This window comes from Phaethon aethereus (assembly GCF_964289735.1).
Source record: "Phaethon aethereus genome assembly, chromosome: 2".
In the NCBI taxonomy this organism is placed as follows: domain Eukaryota; kingdom Metazoa; phylum Chordata; class Aves; order Phaethontiformes; family Phaethontidae; genus Phaethon; species Phaethon aethereus.
Genome location: NC_138582.1, coordinates 72,993,435 through 73,014,137, shown reverse-complemented (window position 1 = coordinate 73,014,137; position 20,703 = coordinate 72,993,435). Strand labels below are relative to the sequence as shown.

Genomic DNA, 20,703 nt, shown 5'->3' with positions numbered 1-20,703 from the left:
CACAGAAAGGTACTCTGAGAGACCAGGCAAGGTGGACAGCTGTTTAATTTCTTCCGTCTCCAAGGCAGCTATACCAAAAGCCCACTGGTACCCTTTTGGGTCCTTGAAATACCCTCTCCTGAGGTAGTCTAAGCCCAGGATGCATGGAGCCTCCGGGCCAGTCACAATGGGGTGCTTCTGCCACTCACTCCCAGTTAGGCTCACTTCAGCCTCCAGCACAGTCAGCTGTTGGGATCCCCCTGTCACTCCAGAAATACAGATGGGTTCTGCCCCTACATGGCTTGATGGCATCAGGGTACATTGTGCACCGGTGTCCACTAAAGCCTTATATTCCTGTGGGTCTGATGTGCCAGGCCATCTAATCCACACAGTCCAATAAACTCGGTTGTCCCTCTCCTCCGCCTGGCTGGAGACAGGGCCCCTCTAGTCCTGCTCATAGTACTCGTTACCCACTTCTTGTAAATAGGAATCAGAAGTCCCTTCAAGAGGATCAGAGGTGAGATCAGCTCTTCTATTCTTTCTGGGAAGCTGCCCACTGGAAAGTGGAGCGACGATTTTTCTCGAGGAACCTGAACCCCCTTTTGTAATTGTTTTTCCTTGCAGCTCACGTACTCATGCCTCTAGGGTCGAGGTAGGTTTTCCATCCCACTTCCTCATGTCCTCTCCGTAGTCACGCAATTGAAACCACAGGGTGGCTCGTGGTGTGTATCCTCTATATCCTCTCTCTTGAACAGAAGAGCGCTTACTCCTAATGGCTGAGACACTGGTCCGTATGGGTGGAGGGTAGGGCGTGTCCTCTTTGAATTGCCGGAACTCCCGGGACAGTTTCTCTACAGCAGAGACGCAGGCCCGTAGGGAGGAAGAGAGACTTTCTTCGTATTGCCGGAGTTGGCCAGCCAATTCATCCACCATTGGTCTCTCTCCGTCTTTCCAGGCCATTACTGCTAATGAGTTGGCATATGATGATGGTGCACTCCGTACAAACTTCCCGCCACATAGGTTGCGTGCAATTGACTTCATCTGGATCTTTGGATGATTGTCCATTGTCCAAGTCACCATAAATCACTTCCAGCACAGCTAGCTCCCTCAGGTACTGGATACCTTTCTCCATGGTGGTCCACTTGCCTGGGTGACATAGAACATCTTCCTTGAAGGGATACCTTTCCTTCACACCCGACAGGAGTCGTCTCCAGAGGCTGAGGACTCGTGCACCTTTTCCAATTGCTTTGTCAATGCCCCCTTCCCTAGAAAGGGATCCCAGCTGCTTGGCTTCCCTACCCTCTAATTCCAGGCTACTGGCCCCATTATCCCAGCATTGGAGCAGCCAGGTGACAATGTGCTCACCTGGACGATGGCTGAAATCCTTTCTCATATCTCGCAATTCACTCAGGGATAGAGATCGGGTAGTTACCGTCTCTTTTATGAGTTCTTCCTCTTCCTCCTCTTCAAGTGATGACTCGCTCTCTTCCCTCTTCCGAACTTGTGATGGCCCTGCTTCAGAGCACTCTGCCTCCTCACTCGCTTCCTCTGGCTCCTTCTTAGCAGAATCTTCCTCCTCCCTTGCTAAACGAGCTGACTTCCGCTTCCAAGATTTCTTCTTTTGTACAGGGGCAACTGATACCGGGATGGGCTGGTTCTCTGGTTCAGCTGCAACAGTCTGAGTAGCTACAGTGCCTGTTGCAGGGGTTGGAGTAGTCACAGTGCCTGCCACAGGGGTTGGAGTAGTCACGGTGCCCGTCACATTGCCATCAGACCCAGAGAGCCTCTCTCCCCTTTGTATAGTGTTAAACAGAGCTCAGTAGCATGGGCCAGGCCCCAGCACATTGCAATGATTTGTGTCTCCTTGGAGCTGCCAGGCCAACAGCATACTTCTTCCAAATATTCTGCTAGTTTATCAGGATTCTGCACTTGTTCGGGAGTGAAGTTCCAAAACACCGGAGGTGCCCACTGCCCCAGGCATTTGCCCATGCTGTTCCACACACCCTGCCATTCATAACTATCCAGCCTTGGGGCAGATCTCCAGGTGATATTCTTAAATTGCTTGCCGACCTTAGACAAAACCGAAACAATGTTCCCCAGAAGTAGCAATAGAGGTATTTTAACTACCCAAGGGTGTTCAAAATACTGAAAAATTATTGTGATGAAGGAGGAAATGCTATGATAGAGGGTAGCAAAGGTACCACTCTGCATTTCCTCCATAAAAAACCTTTCAGAGGCAGAAGTATAATTGCTAATCGTCTCCACAAGACAGTAGCCAAAATACAGTAACGACTTTAGTACAGAGCTCAGATGATACCACATTAAGCTCAAGGTCAGTGCTCTAAAAACAAAATTCACAGGCGAGACATTACTAATCATTGCAGCGTACAGCAGCCTGCAGAAACCAACACTGATCCTTAACATGTACAGCAAAGACGAGAGCATGATGCAAGTCAAATAAACTGATATTGTGACCTGCAACTGTTATTATCTCAAGCCTCGTGCCCCACGTTGGGCGCCAAAAAGGACTGTCGTGGTTTAGCCCCAGCCGGCAACTAAGCACCACGCAGCCGCTCGCTCACTCCCCCTCCCGCAGTGGGACGGGGGAGAGAATTAGGAAAAACCTCATGGGTTGAGATAAACACGGTTTAATAGGACAGAAAGAAAGAAGGGAACAACAATGATAATACCAACAAAGGAATGTATGCCCAATACAGAAATTGCTCGCCACCCAGTGATCAACAGCCCGTCCCCGAGCAGCGATTTCCGCCCCCCGGCCAACTCCGGTTTATGTACTGGACATGACATCGGATGGTAGGGAATATCTCTTTGGCCAGTCTGGGTCAGCTGTCCCAGCTGTGTCCCCTCCCAGCTCCCCGTGCACCCCCAGCCTGCTTGCTGGCAGGCCAGCACAAGAAGCTGGACTGTCCTTGACTGCTCAGCAACAACCCAAAACATCAGCACATTATCAACAGTTCCTCATCCCAAATCCAAAACACAGTCTCACACTAGCTTCTGTGAAGAAAACCAGCTCTATCCTGGCTGAAACCAGGACACGCTCCTAATCTTTTAGCATTTCCGTGAAGGGTATAATAGCTGTGCCATGCCACCTCACAGACGGATGAGATGGTCTTTTCAGCTCGCAGCTAGTGTTAGCAAACCACGTCGAGGTTCTCATGAGTTGTTGGAGAGGTGCCATGCAGCTTGTGGCTTTTTTTCATGATCCTAAGTACTCATAGCAGCATCTCATCAGTCAGTGGGAAAATAAATTTTATCTTTTTCTCTGTGACGAAGACTTCAGTGGGGTTGCTTTCTCTTACCTAGAGGATTTTGAACAAACAAAATATATTCAAAACAATGTAAACCCTGCAACAAGTAGTATATTGAAATGTTCATAAAAACGTGCAGTGTAGTCTCACTGGATAATGAGATACATGGATACAGGTTCTGTTACCTGGATACAGGTAATTGCTGTTCTGCTGAGCTTTTTGTACTCTGGTTACATAACTGTGATGCAAAAGATTTTAGAAATTATGTAACACTACAGATACTTATGGATCTGCTACAAAAGAGAAATTAAACCTGGGAGGCAGCAAAATATTTATCAGAATAATCTGATTTTCTCTCCTTCAGATTATTCACAGATTTTTTTGTCATTCCCTTTTTTAACCTTTTTTCTTTGTATCAAACCTGACCAGACATCGCGTGAAATGTAAAGACATATCGTTTAGTGGAAGTGCTCTAATTGAGGTGGTGGAAAAGAGACCAAATCAGGACTTGGGGGCCTGTGAACTCAAAAGCCTCTTTGTCTTTTCCATGCCCTTCGGCTGGTCTAATGACAGAGACCACCTCCTCCTCCTAGTCTTGCCTCAGAGCCCGTCCCGCAGCATGGGCTTGCAATGCCAGACAGCAAAAAGGTTCCTCTGGCACAAGCTGCTTGTGCGGTTCGTGCTCACGCCGCACCACCAGCAGAGCCGGCAGCTTTACCTGCAACAGGAACAAACCACGACTGGTTCCGTGCCCCCCAGGGCTCCGTGAGCAGCCTGGGCGTTCGCTCTGAACCCCGCAGTGCTTGCCCAGAACGGCAAATCCTCCGCTAATTCTCACTGATGTTTGGATTACAGGACATAAACGCTTCAATGACAAACAGCACGGTGACAAGCAAACCGCCCGTAACACTGCGGCTCGTCGTCCCGGCAAGTCAGTGTGGATCCCTTATAGGAAAAGGAGGTTCCAAAATCAAAGAAATTAGGGAGGTAAGTCTTGGGATGTGCGCCGGGGACACTGGCTAGCTCGGCGTCCTACCGCAGCGTGCCCTGCCAGCATGATCCACTGCACTTTGCTCATTGCACTGGTGTGAGCATGTGCTGAGGGAAAAGCCGTGAAAAACCTTGCTCTGAGGGAAGCAGGTGCCCAGCACAGCTGTACCCTTGGACCTTCCGTGAAGCTAAAGACCATGGGTGAAATAAGAAACAGCTTTACAACGTATGAGTCTTTGATGCACAAGTTAGCAAAGCAATGGTTTAGTGGCTGAAATGGCTCGTCCAGCTTCTCAGTGGAGCGTTGAAGCCATTTCCGAATCAGTTACCACCCTTATGGCCAGAGAAAGGCCCAAGTAGCACTGGAGAGTCCAGGATAGTAGGTCAAACGCTTGATCTACTTCTTAGAAAAAATTTATTTTCATGCTCCTTTTCTGTTTCTTCTTAATCTCACTGTGCCACAGGTGACCTGTTTTCTTATATTCCAAACCCATATTGATCTTTTTTAAATCCAGACTTCCTCTAATGGTGTTCTTGCAGTGTTCTGTGCTAGCAGCCACTTTTTCCTCAATCAGAGAATGCAAAAATTATCATACGGCGCCAGTCTTAATTCTTCCATGCATGATTGCAACAACATAGCCAAGCCAAAGAGCCAATGTTTTTAATCAGCCAAACAAGAAAATTAGGTACATGCTAAGTACACGTAGAGAAAATCTAAATAGAACATTTCAGAAAAATGGATTTTTATTCTAGAGGAAGTGACAGTGCTCCTTCTACATTTGTGTTAATCCCAATGTAGGTTGAGTTGAATATCAAGATAACATGTTGATCCATTTTTTTATTTGACTATGTCAAAACAAAAGCTTTTGATAGGCATTACCAAACTGAAACTTCTGGTTTTTATCTAAAATGTAGATTCAAGACAGTAGGTTTCATTGAGCTTTTAAGTTTCATTTCACACATCAAAAAAGTTAACAGATTATTTTTTAATCAGAGAAAATTTGATCAGGAGTGGAAAGAGTTTTGATCAAAATCATATGTCCAGCATTTGCTATGAAATGTTAGTTTATGGTAGCCATGGAAGGAAAGGCGATCATAGAGGGTAGTTAGGTGTCTCATCCTGTTGACTTTCAAGTTCTTCCAAATTATTTCATTTCGATTCCAATTTGATTGTCCCAGGAGTTTTTTCAACAAAGTTCGTTCTGAAGGCTTATCTTCATCTTTCAGGATCTGGCCGCTACTGAAAGGGACTTTTCTCTCCTTGCATACAGGGCAGTAAAAGCAGCGTGTACTGCTTCCATTAGCTGACAGAGCTGCCAAAAGCTGTTTCAGAGTTTTTGTTGCCAAGCAAACAGCATGTTGTTCCTCCATGCGCCTCTTGCTCTGTAAACAGTGTTCATGAAAACATGAATAGGTTGTCTGCTGTAAACTCACAGAAAAACAACTCAGAGCCCTGCCATTTGAAGGGGTCTCTGTGCTTACCGAGACCTGCAAATAAAAGGCAATTACAAATCAGATTTTTTTTCTTGGAATGCTGTCGCTTTATTTTTCATCAAAGAGTCTGGGAGCCATGCCTCGCAGTAGTCCTTGTTATCAAACCAGCTTCTGAGGTGTGGGAGGAAGGAGTTGCTTGGTGACACTGAGGGGAAGAAAACATTATTTCTGTGCAGATGTTAGAGTGATAGGAAACCCTCTCTCTTTTTTCCTTCAATCCCCAAAAACCTTTGTGAGAGAACGTTGTATAGATGGGGGAAGATACTTGTGTGTTGAAGTGCATTTCCTGAGTGGAAAGAAGGTGTTCAGTTGTTCAGTTTGCCTTACATGTGGGACATTTCTTGCTCATATCCTGCACGGCCATCGGGCTGTTGGTGTTTGCAGCCCTTCACGTCCGGGTGAGTCGGAAAGCCTGCCGAGCGGCTGCGCGCTCACCCCAGCAGGCAGCAGGTGAAGCCAGGCTAAAGCCTTGCCACTGGAGAAGGGAGAGCTACTGTCAGAGCACTTGGTCGGAGGTGACTTCAGCCACAAGACATGATTTCTCATGGTCCTCCAGATCTCTTAAGTGTCCAGGAGAACTGTCAGGCAGCAGGAATCCAGCTCATTTCTTAGTTGTGTTAAAATAGGGGCAGGCGTGAGCGTGAACCGTGCGCTGGTGAGTGCTTAGCTCTAGGTTTTACAGCTGTCGGTACTTTGGATTTTATTTTAAATTTAATTGCCTTTAAATAATATCCAGAGCACTGAGTGAGTGCTTTTCAGACATAGGCTTTTAAAGGTGAGATTGGTCTGCTGGTCTGTGTACATTAAATGACTTTTGTGATTATTCTGGTGAGCACAGTTTCAGAAGCTGCTACCTACTAGTCTAGTACAAAGAAGTAAGAGGATAGTGTTTGACCAGAGAGGTCTTTTGATAAGGCTAATGTAGCGAGAATTCAAACTGCACATTTTCTTAAGCATAAGCATAATGGACAAAATATTCCTCATTTTTTTTCTTGCTGACGTATGACCAAAGTCAAAAAATAAACAAGATTAGTATGAGAAGCAAATGCATAAATGACTGCAGTATTTGGCAGAGTATTTTTTGCTATATGTACAGATACCTAGAACTGTATGTTAAACAGCAAATATGATCAAACACACAAAAAGGGACCATCCAGCCCAAGATGTGGTCTAATTTCATCATCACACAACAACACACTGAGCAGCAATTGCACGAGGGATGGTATTCTGTGCTTGGTCACGTACCCAGGAACAACATATAGGGCTGCTGTACTGTTTTCAAGATTACAAAAAAAAACCCCAAGCCAAAAAAAGAAAAGCATGACTGATTGATTGATCAAATTATGGTGAAATTCAAAAGCCTATTATAGAGCAAGGAATTGATATTCTGGCCTTAAACAGCACTAGTGAACAGAAGATGCAATCAGTAATTCAATCAGTCTTTGGAAAGAAGAATAACATGTGTTGTATGTAACCAGCAGAAAAATAAATTAACTCCTTGCTGACTGACATAAAGTCAATGGTTACTGAAAATATTTTTTTTAAAAGCCCAAAATATTGCATTGCAATAACAGGCAGGAGTAGATTTTGTTTGTAATATGTAAAAGTGCTAACTCAATATGAAATGCCTGGGGTTTTTTCTATTAACTGAAAAGGTCTTTCAAGACATTTGTGAAATAATGCCAGGGATTGTTTTGGCCTCCTGTATTTTTTTCTTTCTTTGGTTTTCTTTTTTTTTTTTTGGTTAACTAACATACATTATGCCAAGATCGAATTTAAAAAAAAAAAAAGAAAGCAAAACTGGCTTATTGCCTCCTTGGGTTCATTAATGAGCTAAAAGTTGATGATGTGCATATATTTAATTAACACTAATTAAAGAAGTGCTTCTGTACCATCTTGAGATATTCCAGAGCATAAGGCAGCCCCAAATTTCATCCAGAGACACAAGTCAGCTGTCAGTGGATAGTCAGATAGTAGATAACGTCAGAGCCATTTATCTGCAACTCAGAACAGACCTTCTTCAGTTATGAGCATTTTTTTCCTTTCTTCTTTTCTTTTTTTTTATTATTGAAAAGGTCTTCATTTCACCTTTTTCATTTTTGGTCAGCATTGCAACTGTCTGTATTCGAGGGGATTAAAAGACTTGTCCTGAAATGCAGGTCACAACTTGATTCATTAACAGCTACCGAGGACTAATCTTCCTAGGATGGGAGTGTTTGCAAATTGGCTTGGGCAGGGAAATCCGTGTCCTGCCAGACCCCAATTATGCTGTCTGGGCATGAGCTCACATACGCGCTCATACCCGTACCTGGCAAAGACCAGACAAGCGTTTCGAGGTGCATCCCCTCCATCACAGCCTTTTGAGAGGCGCCGTTGCCCACCCGACAGTGATGCTCCCTTTGCTTTGTCTCCCCTCAAGTCCACAGGAGCCCAGGTGCAGGTAGCGGGGGACATGCTGCCAAACTCGACGGAACGCGCAGTGACTATATCGGGCACTCCCGACGCCATTATCCAGTGCGTGAAACAAATATGCGTGGTTATGCTGGAGGTAAGTGAGTGCTTGACCTGTCACCACTCGCTCGGGAGATGTTCCAACGCTTTATTCATTTTCGAGTGCCCTGGGTTCCCCAGGGCTGCTGCCTGCCCTTCCCATGCCAGGGATTTCAAGACGACTCTGTTAACTGTGCCCTGCCTGGTGTTTGAGGGCCTCTCACAGCAGGATTTAGTAATCAAAGACCAGGGCTGTCATGACACTGTCAAATACCGAACCAGGTCCAGCGTGGAGCTGCAGCCCGTTCTGAGAGAAAAGCATTTTATTCTGATGCAGAATAGGGCAGAAAACGTCTAGGTCTTGTTTTAAATAGAAACAATTCTGACTAACATAATTTAGACTTAGCACAACTTTTTTCTTCCTTAGAGTCATGTCATTGCATAAGGCCAGAATGTTTCATTTTGACGGATGTTTTTTAGCTCTTAAAATAAATGATACAAAATTAATTTATACAAACATCTGGGCATTTTAACCCTTGCTGAAAATGTCCATAATTTCATGCAAGTACATTTCTCAATTAATTAAGTTGATTAGAAGTTTCAAAAAAAAATTTCAGCAAATCAAAATGAAATATTTTGACCTAGTAACCATGATTTTTGACGTGGAATGTGAAACATCTCCACTTTTTTCACATTTTCTGCTGGAAAATTTTCTGTAGTTTTTTGGTATGATTTGTCTTTCTTCCTAAGTCTAGTCCAGGGCCGTGTCATTGCTCTGACACCCTACAGTTATTCTTTAAAGAGGGGAGAAACAATATTGGCTGTTCAGAAGTATGCAATGCATCAAAACAACATACAGCCAAATGCAAATGAAAGCATAAAAACTAATAAATCCCCCGTGTTTTACTGGGGGAAAGTGACTCTTGCTTCATTTTTTTGCCAGACTACTGTGAGGAAGGAATTTGTTTATAAAAATGCAGGAGAACAGAAAGATACTATTAAAAAATAATTTTAGTTTGTTAGAGGTGGAGTACATGATGGCAATGGTTATCAGCTTTGTGAATACAGTGTGTAGTCTATTGCCCATGTAGCATTCGTGGAATAAATAGTTATTTGCTAAAGAAGATGAGAGAAGCCAGTTCTCAAAATCAGAGAGACACAGTGCTATTTCCCACTTTTTAAATAACCAGTTTTGACATAAGAAGTATTTAGTTTAGTGTTAGGCGAATAGCAAGCAGCACTAAGAAGACACTGGTTTAACTACAGTTTGCTGCTTCAGACGTTTAAGAAAGCGAATGTACTCTGATTTGCAGCATATATCTAATTTGGCAACATTTTCATTGACATGAAATAGTTACTGACATTAGTGGAAGTGATATTGTTGCTACCTTCTTGTTGTAGTTAGTGCACTGAAATCAGGGCACCATTCTCCTAAGTGTTGGACAGGCAGCTTGAAGCCTTTTTTACAGACAGGTAAAGTAGTGCTTCATTCACAAGGAGAAAGTTAACCTTGGTCAGGGGTCTTCCCTTTGGGTCCTTGCCTTGCGCTACAGGGAACAAACTCCCTTTCTGTGCATTACAAAGGCAGTGGTTGTGTTCCTGCTGAAGCCAGGAGGATTTTTCTCCAACCTTCCAGCTCAGGCAGAAAAAAGGCAGGATCAGGCTGGTCATTTGCAGTTGAACATCTGACTTAATTGACTTGGTAAAACAAGAAACCTTGATGTGTAGCAGTGTAGGAAAGACAGGTAAGCAAGAAGCCTGCTCTGTGTTAACAAAGTGAGACCACAGGCTGGCTTCTTCCAAAACAACAGATTTCAAAATTGTGCCTATGTTTCCTGAAATGCTTTGACATGCTTTATGAAGCTTCATAGCTTCATCTGAAGATGGCAGTAATGAAGCCATGAGTGCCAGCACTGCCAGTTTCAACTGTGCAGTTGGGGCCTCGGTTCTTCCCCTCAAAGGCCAGACAACCGGCCTCCAGGTTGCTTTTGGGTCGATGGGGTGAAGGGCAGGGTGGACTGGGCTGGGCTAGGTTAGCTGTATGCCGCCTCGTCTGAGGTGACCAAGGCAAGGAATGTTTTTTTAATATGAGCTCTGCTTCATTGTGCATTTTGATCTCTTTGTGTTTTTGTCTGCAGTCCCCACCCAAAGGTGCCACCATCCCCTACCGTCCCAAACCTGCCTCTGCACCTATCATTTTTGCAGGTGGCCAGGTAAGAGCAGACACCATTTTGGCTTCAGCTGGAAACCACACCGTCTTGGCCCAACCTCAGCCAGCGCCTGTTAGTTTTCAACTTTTACTCTTTTTTGCCTGGTATAGTATTGATGTGCTTTGTCTACTTCGTGTGCTTACAGTTTGCAGGAAAGGAGAACACTGCATTGCAAACTTGACACAAACTTGTGATGACTGGTATTTTACCACCATTTAAAATCAACTTTTGCAATTAAGAAAAGTTTGCACATCTGCGAATTGAGAGGTGTCTAAACCAGATGCTCCCTGAGTGGGACAAAACTGCTTTTTGTAGGGGTTGGTTTTTTCACTCTTAACTTGCAGCTCCACTAGCAGTATAAGAAGTTTTGTCAATTTTCAGAGATGATCAAACAGCAGGATGTTTCTCCTCATGAAAGGCATAATTTTTCTCTCATAGTTTTCCTATTTTTTTAGGACCAAATAGTGCATTTTGCAGTAAAAATTGACACACATGTAATTTCTGCTGCTTGTAGAACCTCAGGACCAAGTAGCAATGGGGTTCTGAGGTTACAGGAACTACATATATGCAAGTGCAGACCTTCCTAACCATGGCACACAACAGCCTGATTGATAACAGAGCTTTCCTGTTTCTTTTTTCTATAATGAACTTTTGAAGATTCCCCCTTCATCTTAAGCTGTGTCAACCAGGGTTCTCATCTGCCTTTAAAACCCCATGTGCAGTGTGACTCTTCCTCGTCTTTTGATAATGCTCTGAAATGGTCTGCAAAGTGCCGCTGAGGCACGGCAGGAATTTGCTCTGCCATTGAAGGGAGGGGATGCAGTTTTAGTAACTGATGAGCCAGCAATGAATGCAGCTGATATGTACCCTAAAAACACCATAGGAGGCTCACAAGGGGACCCATACAGCCAACAGGCTAAGAGCAGCACTGGCCAGATATGTGCAATGGCGGAGGAGTGAGGTGCTGCAAGCCCTGCCCAACTCAAGGGGAAATGGATCTTCTAAGTCTGGCCTAGAGGAAGGCAGCTGTCCCTCTACGCGGCATTCGCGTATGTGAAGCCTCTCTTGGCAGTAAGGCACCCCTACCCAGACAAATCTTTTCACCAAGATGACAGCAAGTAGTTACCCAGTGGGAAGAGCCACTCACCTGCATGGTGGAACATCTGCAGGCAGGTCCCATCTCCCGTCCCATTAGCCCAGCGCAGGTCATCACCCCATTGCATCACCTCTGGCAGCCCTAGAGACCATGTCTCACCCCGGTAGGCAATTCAGAGGTCGTATGAGAAGCCAGACACAGGGTTCCTGGTGGAGCAGAGGGCACAACGTGCTGCTGGTATTGTTGGTGGTAAGATGACCTGTGCCACCACAATCTGCCGGTTTGTAAGGAAGCTCCTGCACATCTCAAGCTTATGCCAAAGCGCCATTGCTTCTGACAGGGCCTTGTAATGAGCTTTTTCTGAATTTTTGTCTCAGAGTTTTACCTTCTACTCTGTAATGATACATAGTGATGTATATCCAGGTTTTCATAATCTGGATGTAGTAGCTTTCAGTTCCTGGTGTTCAAGCCTACAACTCTTAGTTGTCTTCAAAGTAAGAAATATGCTTCAACTGTGACCAAAGTTGAATTGAAATTTAAAATATTTTTCCAGAAATTGGTCTATAACTGAAACTTCAGAATAATTTACTCTCTATATATGTTTACACTGCAGTGCTTTCCTTTAAGAATATGTGTGTATGTGCAGCGGCCCATGTTACCAGTATTGTAATTGCCACTACCTTCAAAGACTGTCTCTGTATATATGATTACTTAAAAGTATTGAGACTGTTTTCTAGAGTGCTCCAAGCAGTTTGTATAAATAATTGGAAGTGTCCTATTTTAAGGTCTAACACCTCTTGTCATCTTCAGTGTTACCAGTTAAAAGAGTGTTCTCACTTGTCTAGCGCAAGCTTGTTGATGTGAGAAAGAGTGTAAGAGACAGACACTTTCTGTGTGCTTTGAATTTCTGTATGCTCTGACTAAGCAGACTTTTTAAGAAAATGCTTAAGGTGTGTTTGGGCATCAGTATGGAAAGCACTTTAACCAGGTTTCATAAGTGGAAAATAATACTGAAAATAAAATTTTATCATCAGTGTTAATTCCATGCAATCTTTTGGCTACCCTATCAGAAGTTATTTTTCCATTTTTCCATTCTAAATTTCGTCATGACTATCTTGAAAGGTTTTGGTTTGTTTAATGCTTGTATATCAAGCAACACTAGCAACAATCAAATTTCTAGTTTTCCTTAACAAGTTGGGGTTCTCCTGCTTTAAGTATTGCTTTTAATTCTCTTGTGCTTCTTGGATACCGTATTGCATGACAGAACTAAAATGAAGCTGAACACTACCTAGCCCTGCTCTGCCCCTTACCATATTTAGCATAAATAAAAGTGCTTAAAAAAAAAAAAAATAAATCCAGCATTCCTGCCTGATGGAAACAAATTGGAAATTTCTACCTGCCGTGCTACATTGCTGTTTAGATGGGTACTCACAGGGTACAGCTTTGCTTTATGCCCCATAGCAGTTTTCTGGTTTAAACTGAGGGAGATTTGTAGACCAGGTCATTCCTGCTGTTACTACTGGCAGTACGTCAGTAGGAAAGTTGCCCTTGACTTTGATGGAAGCAGACCCGTAGCTCATGTCCTTAGTGAAATATTACAGTACAGATGTCTCAGTAGCCTCCACCAGGCTTGTACTGAGTATGCCCCAGCCGCAGAACGGCACAGTTCCTCTGCCAAGGGGTAAAGCAGTCAAAGACAGTTTTTCTCAACCTACATCGGTCAAATGACCTTTTGGGAGCGTAAGAAATTAAGAGTTTTGGGGTTTTTTTACTGGGAAGGAGAATCGAAGACCCATCTTGTCCATGCTGCTTTGATGGTTTTCATTGACGACCAAATAAAAACTAGTGTGAGCTCTGAGTGTTGACTATTTTTGTTATTTCTCCATTTTGTTTGCTCCCTCATATGTATACATGGAAGTATGAGGACTGGACCGATGAGGAAAGGGGTGACTTCCGTTAGGTTCGCTGGTCATTTTTTTGCAGTGGTTTCTTACTGGTTTACTGACCATTGCTTGGGAAGCACCCACGTAAAAGATGTTCTCTCAGCTGGGTTTGAGATAAAACCAAGAGCAGAAAAGAGCATAGAGGTTCAGAGACCAAAGCGTCGTTTCCAAACGCGCTGTTTGCTCACGGAGCTATGCCCCCTCCCAGCGCCCTTTTCAGCTGTAACCTCCTGAGGCTGCTCCTGTGCTTGGCTACGACAGAGCCCCGGCTCAGCAAAGCAGTGTAGCATCTCCTCAAGCTTGCCCTTGTTTGGTAGAACACCTAAGCAGCTGCTTTGCTTGCTTGAATATGTGCTTGCTTCAGAGCCACTGATAGCAGTGATCCCCTGTTTTGGTGAGCTGGAACCTTTTCTTGTCATTTTTAAACTGCCCGTCATGGCCATCTCCTGTAGGTGCACGGGAGCACGTACACCCATGAGCATCCCATTGAGCCCAGTCACACGCACTTCTGCCAGAAAACTGCTCATGTGCATAATGTTTGCCCGATTGAGGCCTTATTTTATAACTAATTTAAAAACTAAATAAGCAAGCACATATTTCCAGAAGGGAAATTCTGCTGCAGAAATGTGCATTAAGCAGTTGGAGGCATTAAAGGTTTTAATATCTGAACTCCATTAAATGAATTGTTTTATCATTTGCAGAGGATTCATTACTTTCTAAGAGGCCTTTTGTCAAATAAGCATTTTGCAAACTAAGCTAATCAGCTCTGTTCCTTTTTATAATTCTCCCACTACAAATATTTATATGTTATAATTTGTCTTTCTGCTTTCCTGCTTATCTAAGCACAAGCATATTAAATTTTTTCTGACATGCCGTTGCATTCAAAAAAGCTCTACAGGATATAATAGAAAATTATAAACTCTCGATAGTTTTTTCTTTGTAGGCCATTACAGAGTGTTGAACAGAGCCATCAGGAAAGATGAAGGGCCATGCTAACTAGTGCCAGACATGCCACCGTGTCCCTCCTCGCTCACGTGCTTTTTTTGCCTCCCCCACCTCTCCCCAGTGCTTCCAGGAGTGGTGCCAGAAACTATACCCCTTGCACTGCTCTTGTGGTGCAGAGAGGCTGGATTTGGAGGGGGGATATTTGGCTTCTTGCAGAAGATAAGACCGCCACACTGGGAATCCCCATCGCGCTCCTATCTCCAGACCAGCATGCTGGCCCCATACCCCGGCACTGCGGGACAGGCTGCCGTCCAGCACGCGTGCTCACGTACCGGCTGGCACGGCAGCCTGCGGCATGAGTCCTGTGGGGTGCACCAGGGCACACGGTTGCTGGCGTTTAGCATCAGTAGCCAGAAGGAGGTGGCTCAGAGCTGCACACAGCAGTCAAGAGTTGGATGTCAGGGCTGGACATCCCCCGGGTGGGTCTGCCCCATCCTTGCTGCCCCAGCATCAGCATCTCCCCACGTGCATCAGTGGCATTGGGTGGATGGGGCAGCAGGGAGGGGAAGGGGCCACCCCCCATGCTCCTCAGCCCCCGTGGTGTCCCCAGCTCTGCTTCCAGCAGACGGAGCTGGGCTGAAGAGAGGTCCTGAGGACCGGGGTGACCAGAGCTTGAGCAGTGGCAGTCAGCATCCCCTGCTTGCAAGGGGTGTGCGGGCAGCCCAGCTAAGATATTCCTGTCCCATGCCAAGTGTTATCAAGCAGCACAGGACAATTAAGCTTCGCTCAGCGTTGAAAGCGATGCGGGTAGCATTTGCCGGGGAAGCCGGGGGGAGTTTTTCTGATGAAAACAGGAGCGCAGCTTGTTCCCCCTGACTGACCTGTGTCTTAAATGTGCTTGTTGTTTTCAGGCGTTCACGATTCAGGGGCAGTATGCCATCCCTCATCCAGACGTGAGTCCTGCGCGTGTAAATTACTCCCTTTTCCTTCCTCTCCCTCTTATTTGTTCTGGGCAGCATTTGCTTTCTATGGTTAGCAATAAAGACACGTCCTAAGGACACCTTTCCTGAACAACACACAGTAGAGCCACGTGTTCGCTCAGCTGCATCTCTTACATTTTGTAATAATTGCTAGAAAGTACGATGGCCCAGGAACAAATGACAGTTATCTTGGTCTTTCTTTGCATGTGATATATTTGAGTTCTCTTAATATGTAATTCTACAGTAATTAGTTAATATTAACAATAGGCATTACATGTAATAACAGTAGAGATGTCATTTATAACCAGTTTGGGTTGTTGTTTGTTTTTTTTTTTTCTCTACGGTGGATTAGAATGAATGATTGAACCTTTTATTTTCCAATATAATTTTAATTAATCCAGTTTTAGAACATGTAAGATGGTTTCTCTGCTCTGAAATAATTCCATTTGATTGGTTAGTTCTAATTTCCCATCCTGCCCTGCAGTTGACCAAGCTTCACCAGTTGGCTATGCAGCATCCCCCCTTTACTCCCCTTGGGCAGACCACCCCTGGTTTCCCTGGTACGTACCCATGACCCCCTGGGGATGTCCTTCTTCTTAACAGCTTTGTTTCCCGTGGTCATTACATCATTTTAATAATAAATGTGGTCAATGACCAGCGATCCTTCTGTTTTTACACATTAATCTCTGTTCTCCCCCCGCCCCCGCCGTGCCTCTGTTACAGTTCCTTTCATCATTACTAAAACGTGCTTCGTTTGTTACATTTATTTAATCAAAACCGCTTCATTTGTGCCATTGGCTAAAAGCCCTGAGTTTCTTTTGTTCAGTCCTTGTAAAGTTATTATGGACCATACAGTATGTACCAGCTGGTCCCGAGTGAAGTACTTGGGTGTGCCTTTTGTCAAATTTCCAGTTTAGTAACATGGTTCAGAAAGAAGCAAACATAGGAAAACAGTATGCAATCGCAGTACGGAAATACTGATTAAAGAAATCACGGGACGCTGAAACTCAAATTCCTTGTAGAGCCAAATGTCTTAAGAGCATCTGCAATCATCACTGCTGGGACAAGTGCCTCTCTTCCTACGAGATATGCAGATATAGCTACAAAATGCCATGGGCATGTAGCTAAATTAAGGACTGCAAATGTGGTCCGTACTTACTAACGCTGAAGCTGAATTCTTTATTCAAGAGTGAGAAGTCAGTTAACCCTGCAATAAATCATTTTTACTGTATTTCACTACATACATGCTTGGCATCTAAAAACTTCACAGAACAGAAGTACATATGTACTGGTACATGCTTTGTATGGCAAATAACATTTTATCACATACATCAAATTTTGTGAGCAACTCAATTGCTTTATATTCAATGTAAAATAAGCGTACGCAACTCTTAATTGAATGTAAATGTAAGTAAAATGTAGGTGAACACTTCTTTGTAAGAGTATTTCTTTTCCATCTTTTCTTGTTGGAAATTAGCATTTTTGGTATGTCTTTATAGACAATAATAATAATAATAATAGTACCACCAAAAAAAAGAGAAAAGGAGAGAAAGAGAAATGACATCCAAAATATACTTTTGTTTCTTCATGATGTATCTGATAAAATATCTACAAGTAATACTAAATTGCCTCTCCTAGCTTTATATTTTCCTTGTTCTTGTCATTAACATGCTGCTCCTTAATCTTTTCCTGGTTATATTTGAGACATGTATGTTTCTGTAATGTTACTGTGTGTTAGAGCAGTAATTCCATTTTTCCTGAGCATTTTCCTTTTGTCCACCCAATTTACAAACAAATGTATGCAGCTTAGAGTATTTTGTACATTTCCCTTCAAAAATTACCCTTCCCAAAGTTTTTTCAGCAACTAATCCCACATATAATTTCCAAATTTTCCTAGGTTCGTTTCCTCATCCTTATTTTAATTAATATTTTTTCTTTTTCATATCTATGTATTTTGTTCTGCTAATTGTTCATTTGACTTCCACTTTCATTTTCCACATTCTAGAACTCCTGGTAGACAGGTCCAATTTCAGCCATCCATTAATTTCTCAATTGATGTGTTTATCAGAGACTATTTTTAGGGGAAACCCTTAATTTTCTAGAAGCTTTTTATGACTCTGCGGAATCTCATGTGACATTTGTTGCTTTGGTGGGTTAAAGGTTAATTAAAACAAGACTCATTTAAAATTAGTCCAGCCCTCTGAGTTTTGCATCTCTTGCTTTCTTTTCTGTTTTGCTAGCAGATCTCTATTTTTCTTTGCTCCTCTCTTTCTCCCCGACCCCCTTCTTTCTGTATGTTTCCTTCTTTAAAATATCATTTGCTGTGTCTTGCCCTTCTCGCAAACGACTGGCGTAACATTTTCCCTCTGTCCCCTGAATAGGACTGGATGCCACTACTCCAACCAGTTCCCATGAACTTACTATTCCCAATGATGTAAGTGGACCAATAGTCAGTAGCACTTTCTCTTCTCTCGCTCCTCTGCCGCCGGAGGGGAAACCTCTCATCTTCGGTCGATTTGTGAAGGCTAGTCCCCAAAATAAACCACACAGCATTTAGTCTGCTGGGGAGGGGGTGTTAGGGGTTGTTGAAGTGCCAGACAGGAGCAGGAGATGTGACCATCCCCTCTCGTGCCAGGGCTCTAGCGGTGCTGGGTTAGTTGCAGGAGGGTGCCAGTGCCGGCGCGCTTCACCGGCTACGTTGAAGCCGGGGTGCTTGCTGCTTGCAGTGGTCTTGGCCGAGTTACCGGGCGCTAGCACGGGCAGTCTCGGCGCGAGGGTTAAAGGGGGTGGAAGAGCGTGCAGCCCCGCGTGCTGCGTGTTGGGCTGGAGTCCTCCATGCCGGGAGGGTGGGAGAGCTCGCACCACAATGGCTCGGGCCGTGCCAGTCTCTGCTGCACCCCGCACTTACCCGAGACGGCATTTTTCCTGAGCAAAAAACCTACTTCAGCTATGAAAAGGTGCAATATAAGGGTCTGTTTGAAAAACAAGGGCTAAAAACATTCCTACTCCAGCAGCCCTGGACCAGCTGTGATCGACAGGCCCAGTCTCCGTGAGCAATATGGTGCTGAATCTTAAAACAGCTCCTCAAAATGCCCAACTGATACGCTGCGTGTCATATAAAAATGCTGTCCCATTTTATTCACTTCCATTGAGAACGGGGGAGTGGAGGGGTGGGGGAGTCAGTTTTCATTATAAATGAGTCACTTGGAAAATGGAAGATTTCCCCTCCAGTTAAAAATAGCTTTCAAGCATGAGTGAGATCACAAATAGCAATTATATTGCTTGAGATACTTACAATTAAGTTAGCCCTATTAAATGCAGTGGCCATGATTTACAGTAAGAAAAAAAAAAAAAAACAGAATAAGAAGCGAAGGTAAATCTTTTATGAGTACTGTGATTTCATAAACTTACTGTTACTTAAAAGATGCTCTGCTCATTTATCAGTACCTGCTTTACAACCCAATTTATTATATGTTGAGAATTTTATGGGAACACCCTGTTTACCCTTACAGTGCAAATTTTTTAATCTTACTTTTGGGCAGATGTTGTTCTTGCCATCAGTGATATAAATCCAAGGTCACTCTTCTGACTTCGTTTCTTTCAGGGTTCATAGCAGAGAAAGAGAGGAAGAAAGTTGGCCTTGTGTCCTGTAGTGCAGTAGAAAATTAAAATAAAACATGTGTTTCTCGTCTAGGAGGTATGAAATGCTGCAGCTGAGCACTATCTTCAGAGAAGCAAACATGCATCCATACGCTGTTTCCAACAGAAGGGTTTTCTGGCTACACAGTGCATGTCTTGCTGTTGTTAAAGGAGCAAAACCAAGGCCAAAATGGGGGTAGGCTCAGCAGCAGCATACAGGGGCTCTACAGGTGGTGAAAGGGAGTTCTGATGTTCATACGGTGTCAAGGTGCGCACTAAAGGACCAAAAGGACGCAGCGCTCCCGTGGTTCACTCTGCGTGTGCGCGCACGCACCTCTTGTGTCCTGTTGGGCTTCAGGGGCTGCTTGGGAATTTTGTAGGAGGAAAAACATTTCCCCTGTGCATCTCCTCAAGACATTTGCTCTGCCTGCACCCCAGGCTGTCAGCAGCATCCTGCCAGGCTGCCCTTGGGCTGCAGCGGTGAGAGAGTACCGTCCCGGGGATCTCTCAGCAGAACTGTGCATGCCAGTGTCCCACGGCCCCATCACCACTGCATCAGGGCTGCTCTTTGGACAGCTCGGTGCCGAAAATGGAGAGATGAGGGAGACACAGACATGGGACAGAGAGGGAGCGGGTGAGGAGGCGCCAGCACCCGTGTTTTGCGTGTGCCACATCAGTCGGATGCTGCACACAGAAAGAGGTCAGAGCAGGAGAGGGCAAAGGGGATGCGGTGGGACAACAGCAGGTGTGCAACAAAGCCGGTGTGGGTAATTTGACTTCGCTTTCCCAGTGAGCATCTCCTAGTGCCAGTTTTGACAGACAGGCAGTTGGTGTGGCATGGAGATTATTTATCTGGTTGAAGGCGAAGGAGGCTGCAGACCCTGGGACGGGGCTGTGGCACAGCCCAAGGCTGCACACAGCCAGTCCCCTGCCTGTCCCGACTCCAGAGCTCCCCTCTGCGGCATGAGTCCCTCGGCTTTCTTACGTATGTGCTTATGTGTGCCGAAGTCCAGCACGCGTGAGAAGAACATGAGGCTTGCAAATATCTGTGTATGTGCTCTGCAGCTACCAGAGGAGTCAGTGTATATCTGTATGTGTACTACACTTATTTTTAAAAATCAAGATAGTGATAAGCACAAAAAGCCAAAGCCTCAGTAAGGATCTGGTGGAGCAAATTCAGATAGCTGAGGCTTCCTCTGCAAATAGTGAATTCAGATGATTTGCCTTTCTAGGCTTTCTCATAACTTCTGGGTATCTCCAAAAAGAGAACAGAGGGGACATTTCTCCAGGTCCCTTTCAGAAGTCACTTTGATCCTTATCTAGTGTTTCCTTTTCCTCATCAAAACCTCTTATAGGGGCATTTGTTTGTCTTTCATTCCTTGCTGGGATCTTGCCTGGCCTTATTCTGCTACATTACAGAAGATAAGCGTGTTTACACAAGTCCCACAATAAAGTGGCCTAAAAGTGGCAGGTCCTGAGGGGAACGGAAGGGATGGTATCACTGGATGTAGCTGTTTGGGCACAGATAACAGATGTCTTTCTTAATATTTCATGATCCAATCTCCTGAAGTGGCAATTGAGAGTAAATGAACAGACCAATAATTAAAAAATCCTGTTTCATTAAAAATTATGCATATTTTGCATATATGTGGGAGAGACAGGCAGAGG

The 20,703-nt window shown here is 44.4% G+C and overlaps 1 protein-coding gene across 1 annotated transcript in view; it reads left to right on the top strand.

Annotated features, from left to right (window-relative positions):
* The window catches only part of LOC309417811 (poly(rC)-binding protein 3-like), a gene marked incomplete at its 3' end in the record, with an annotated part of 59,050 nt that overhangs the window by 25,810 nt on the left and 12,537 nt on the right, over positions 1-20,703 (top strand). The window contains exons 5-10 of the mRNA XM_082015376.1: positions 4,104-4,235; positions 8,152-8,280; positions 10,361-10,504; positions 15,328-15,369; positions 15,881-15,956; positions 17,778-17,830. Coding sequence (XP_081871502.1) covers positions 4,104-4,235; positions 8,152-8,280; positions 10,361-10,504; positions 15,328-15,369; positions 15,881-15,956; positions 17,778-17,830 — 576 coding nt within the window. The remainder of the gene's footprint in view (positions 1-4,103; positions 4,236-8,151; positions 8,281-10,360; positions 10,505-15,327; positions 15,370-15,880; positions 15,957-17,777; positions 17,831-20,703) is intronic.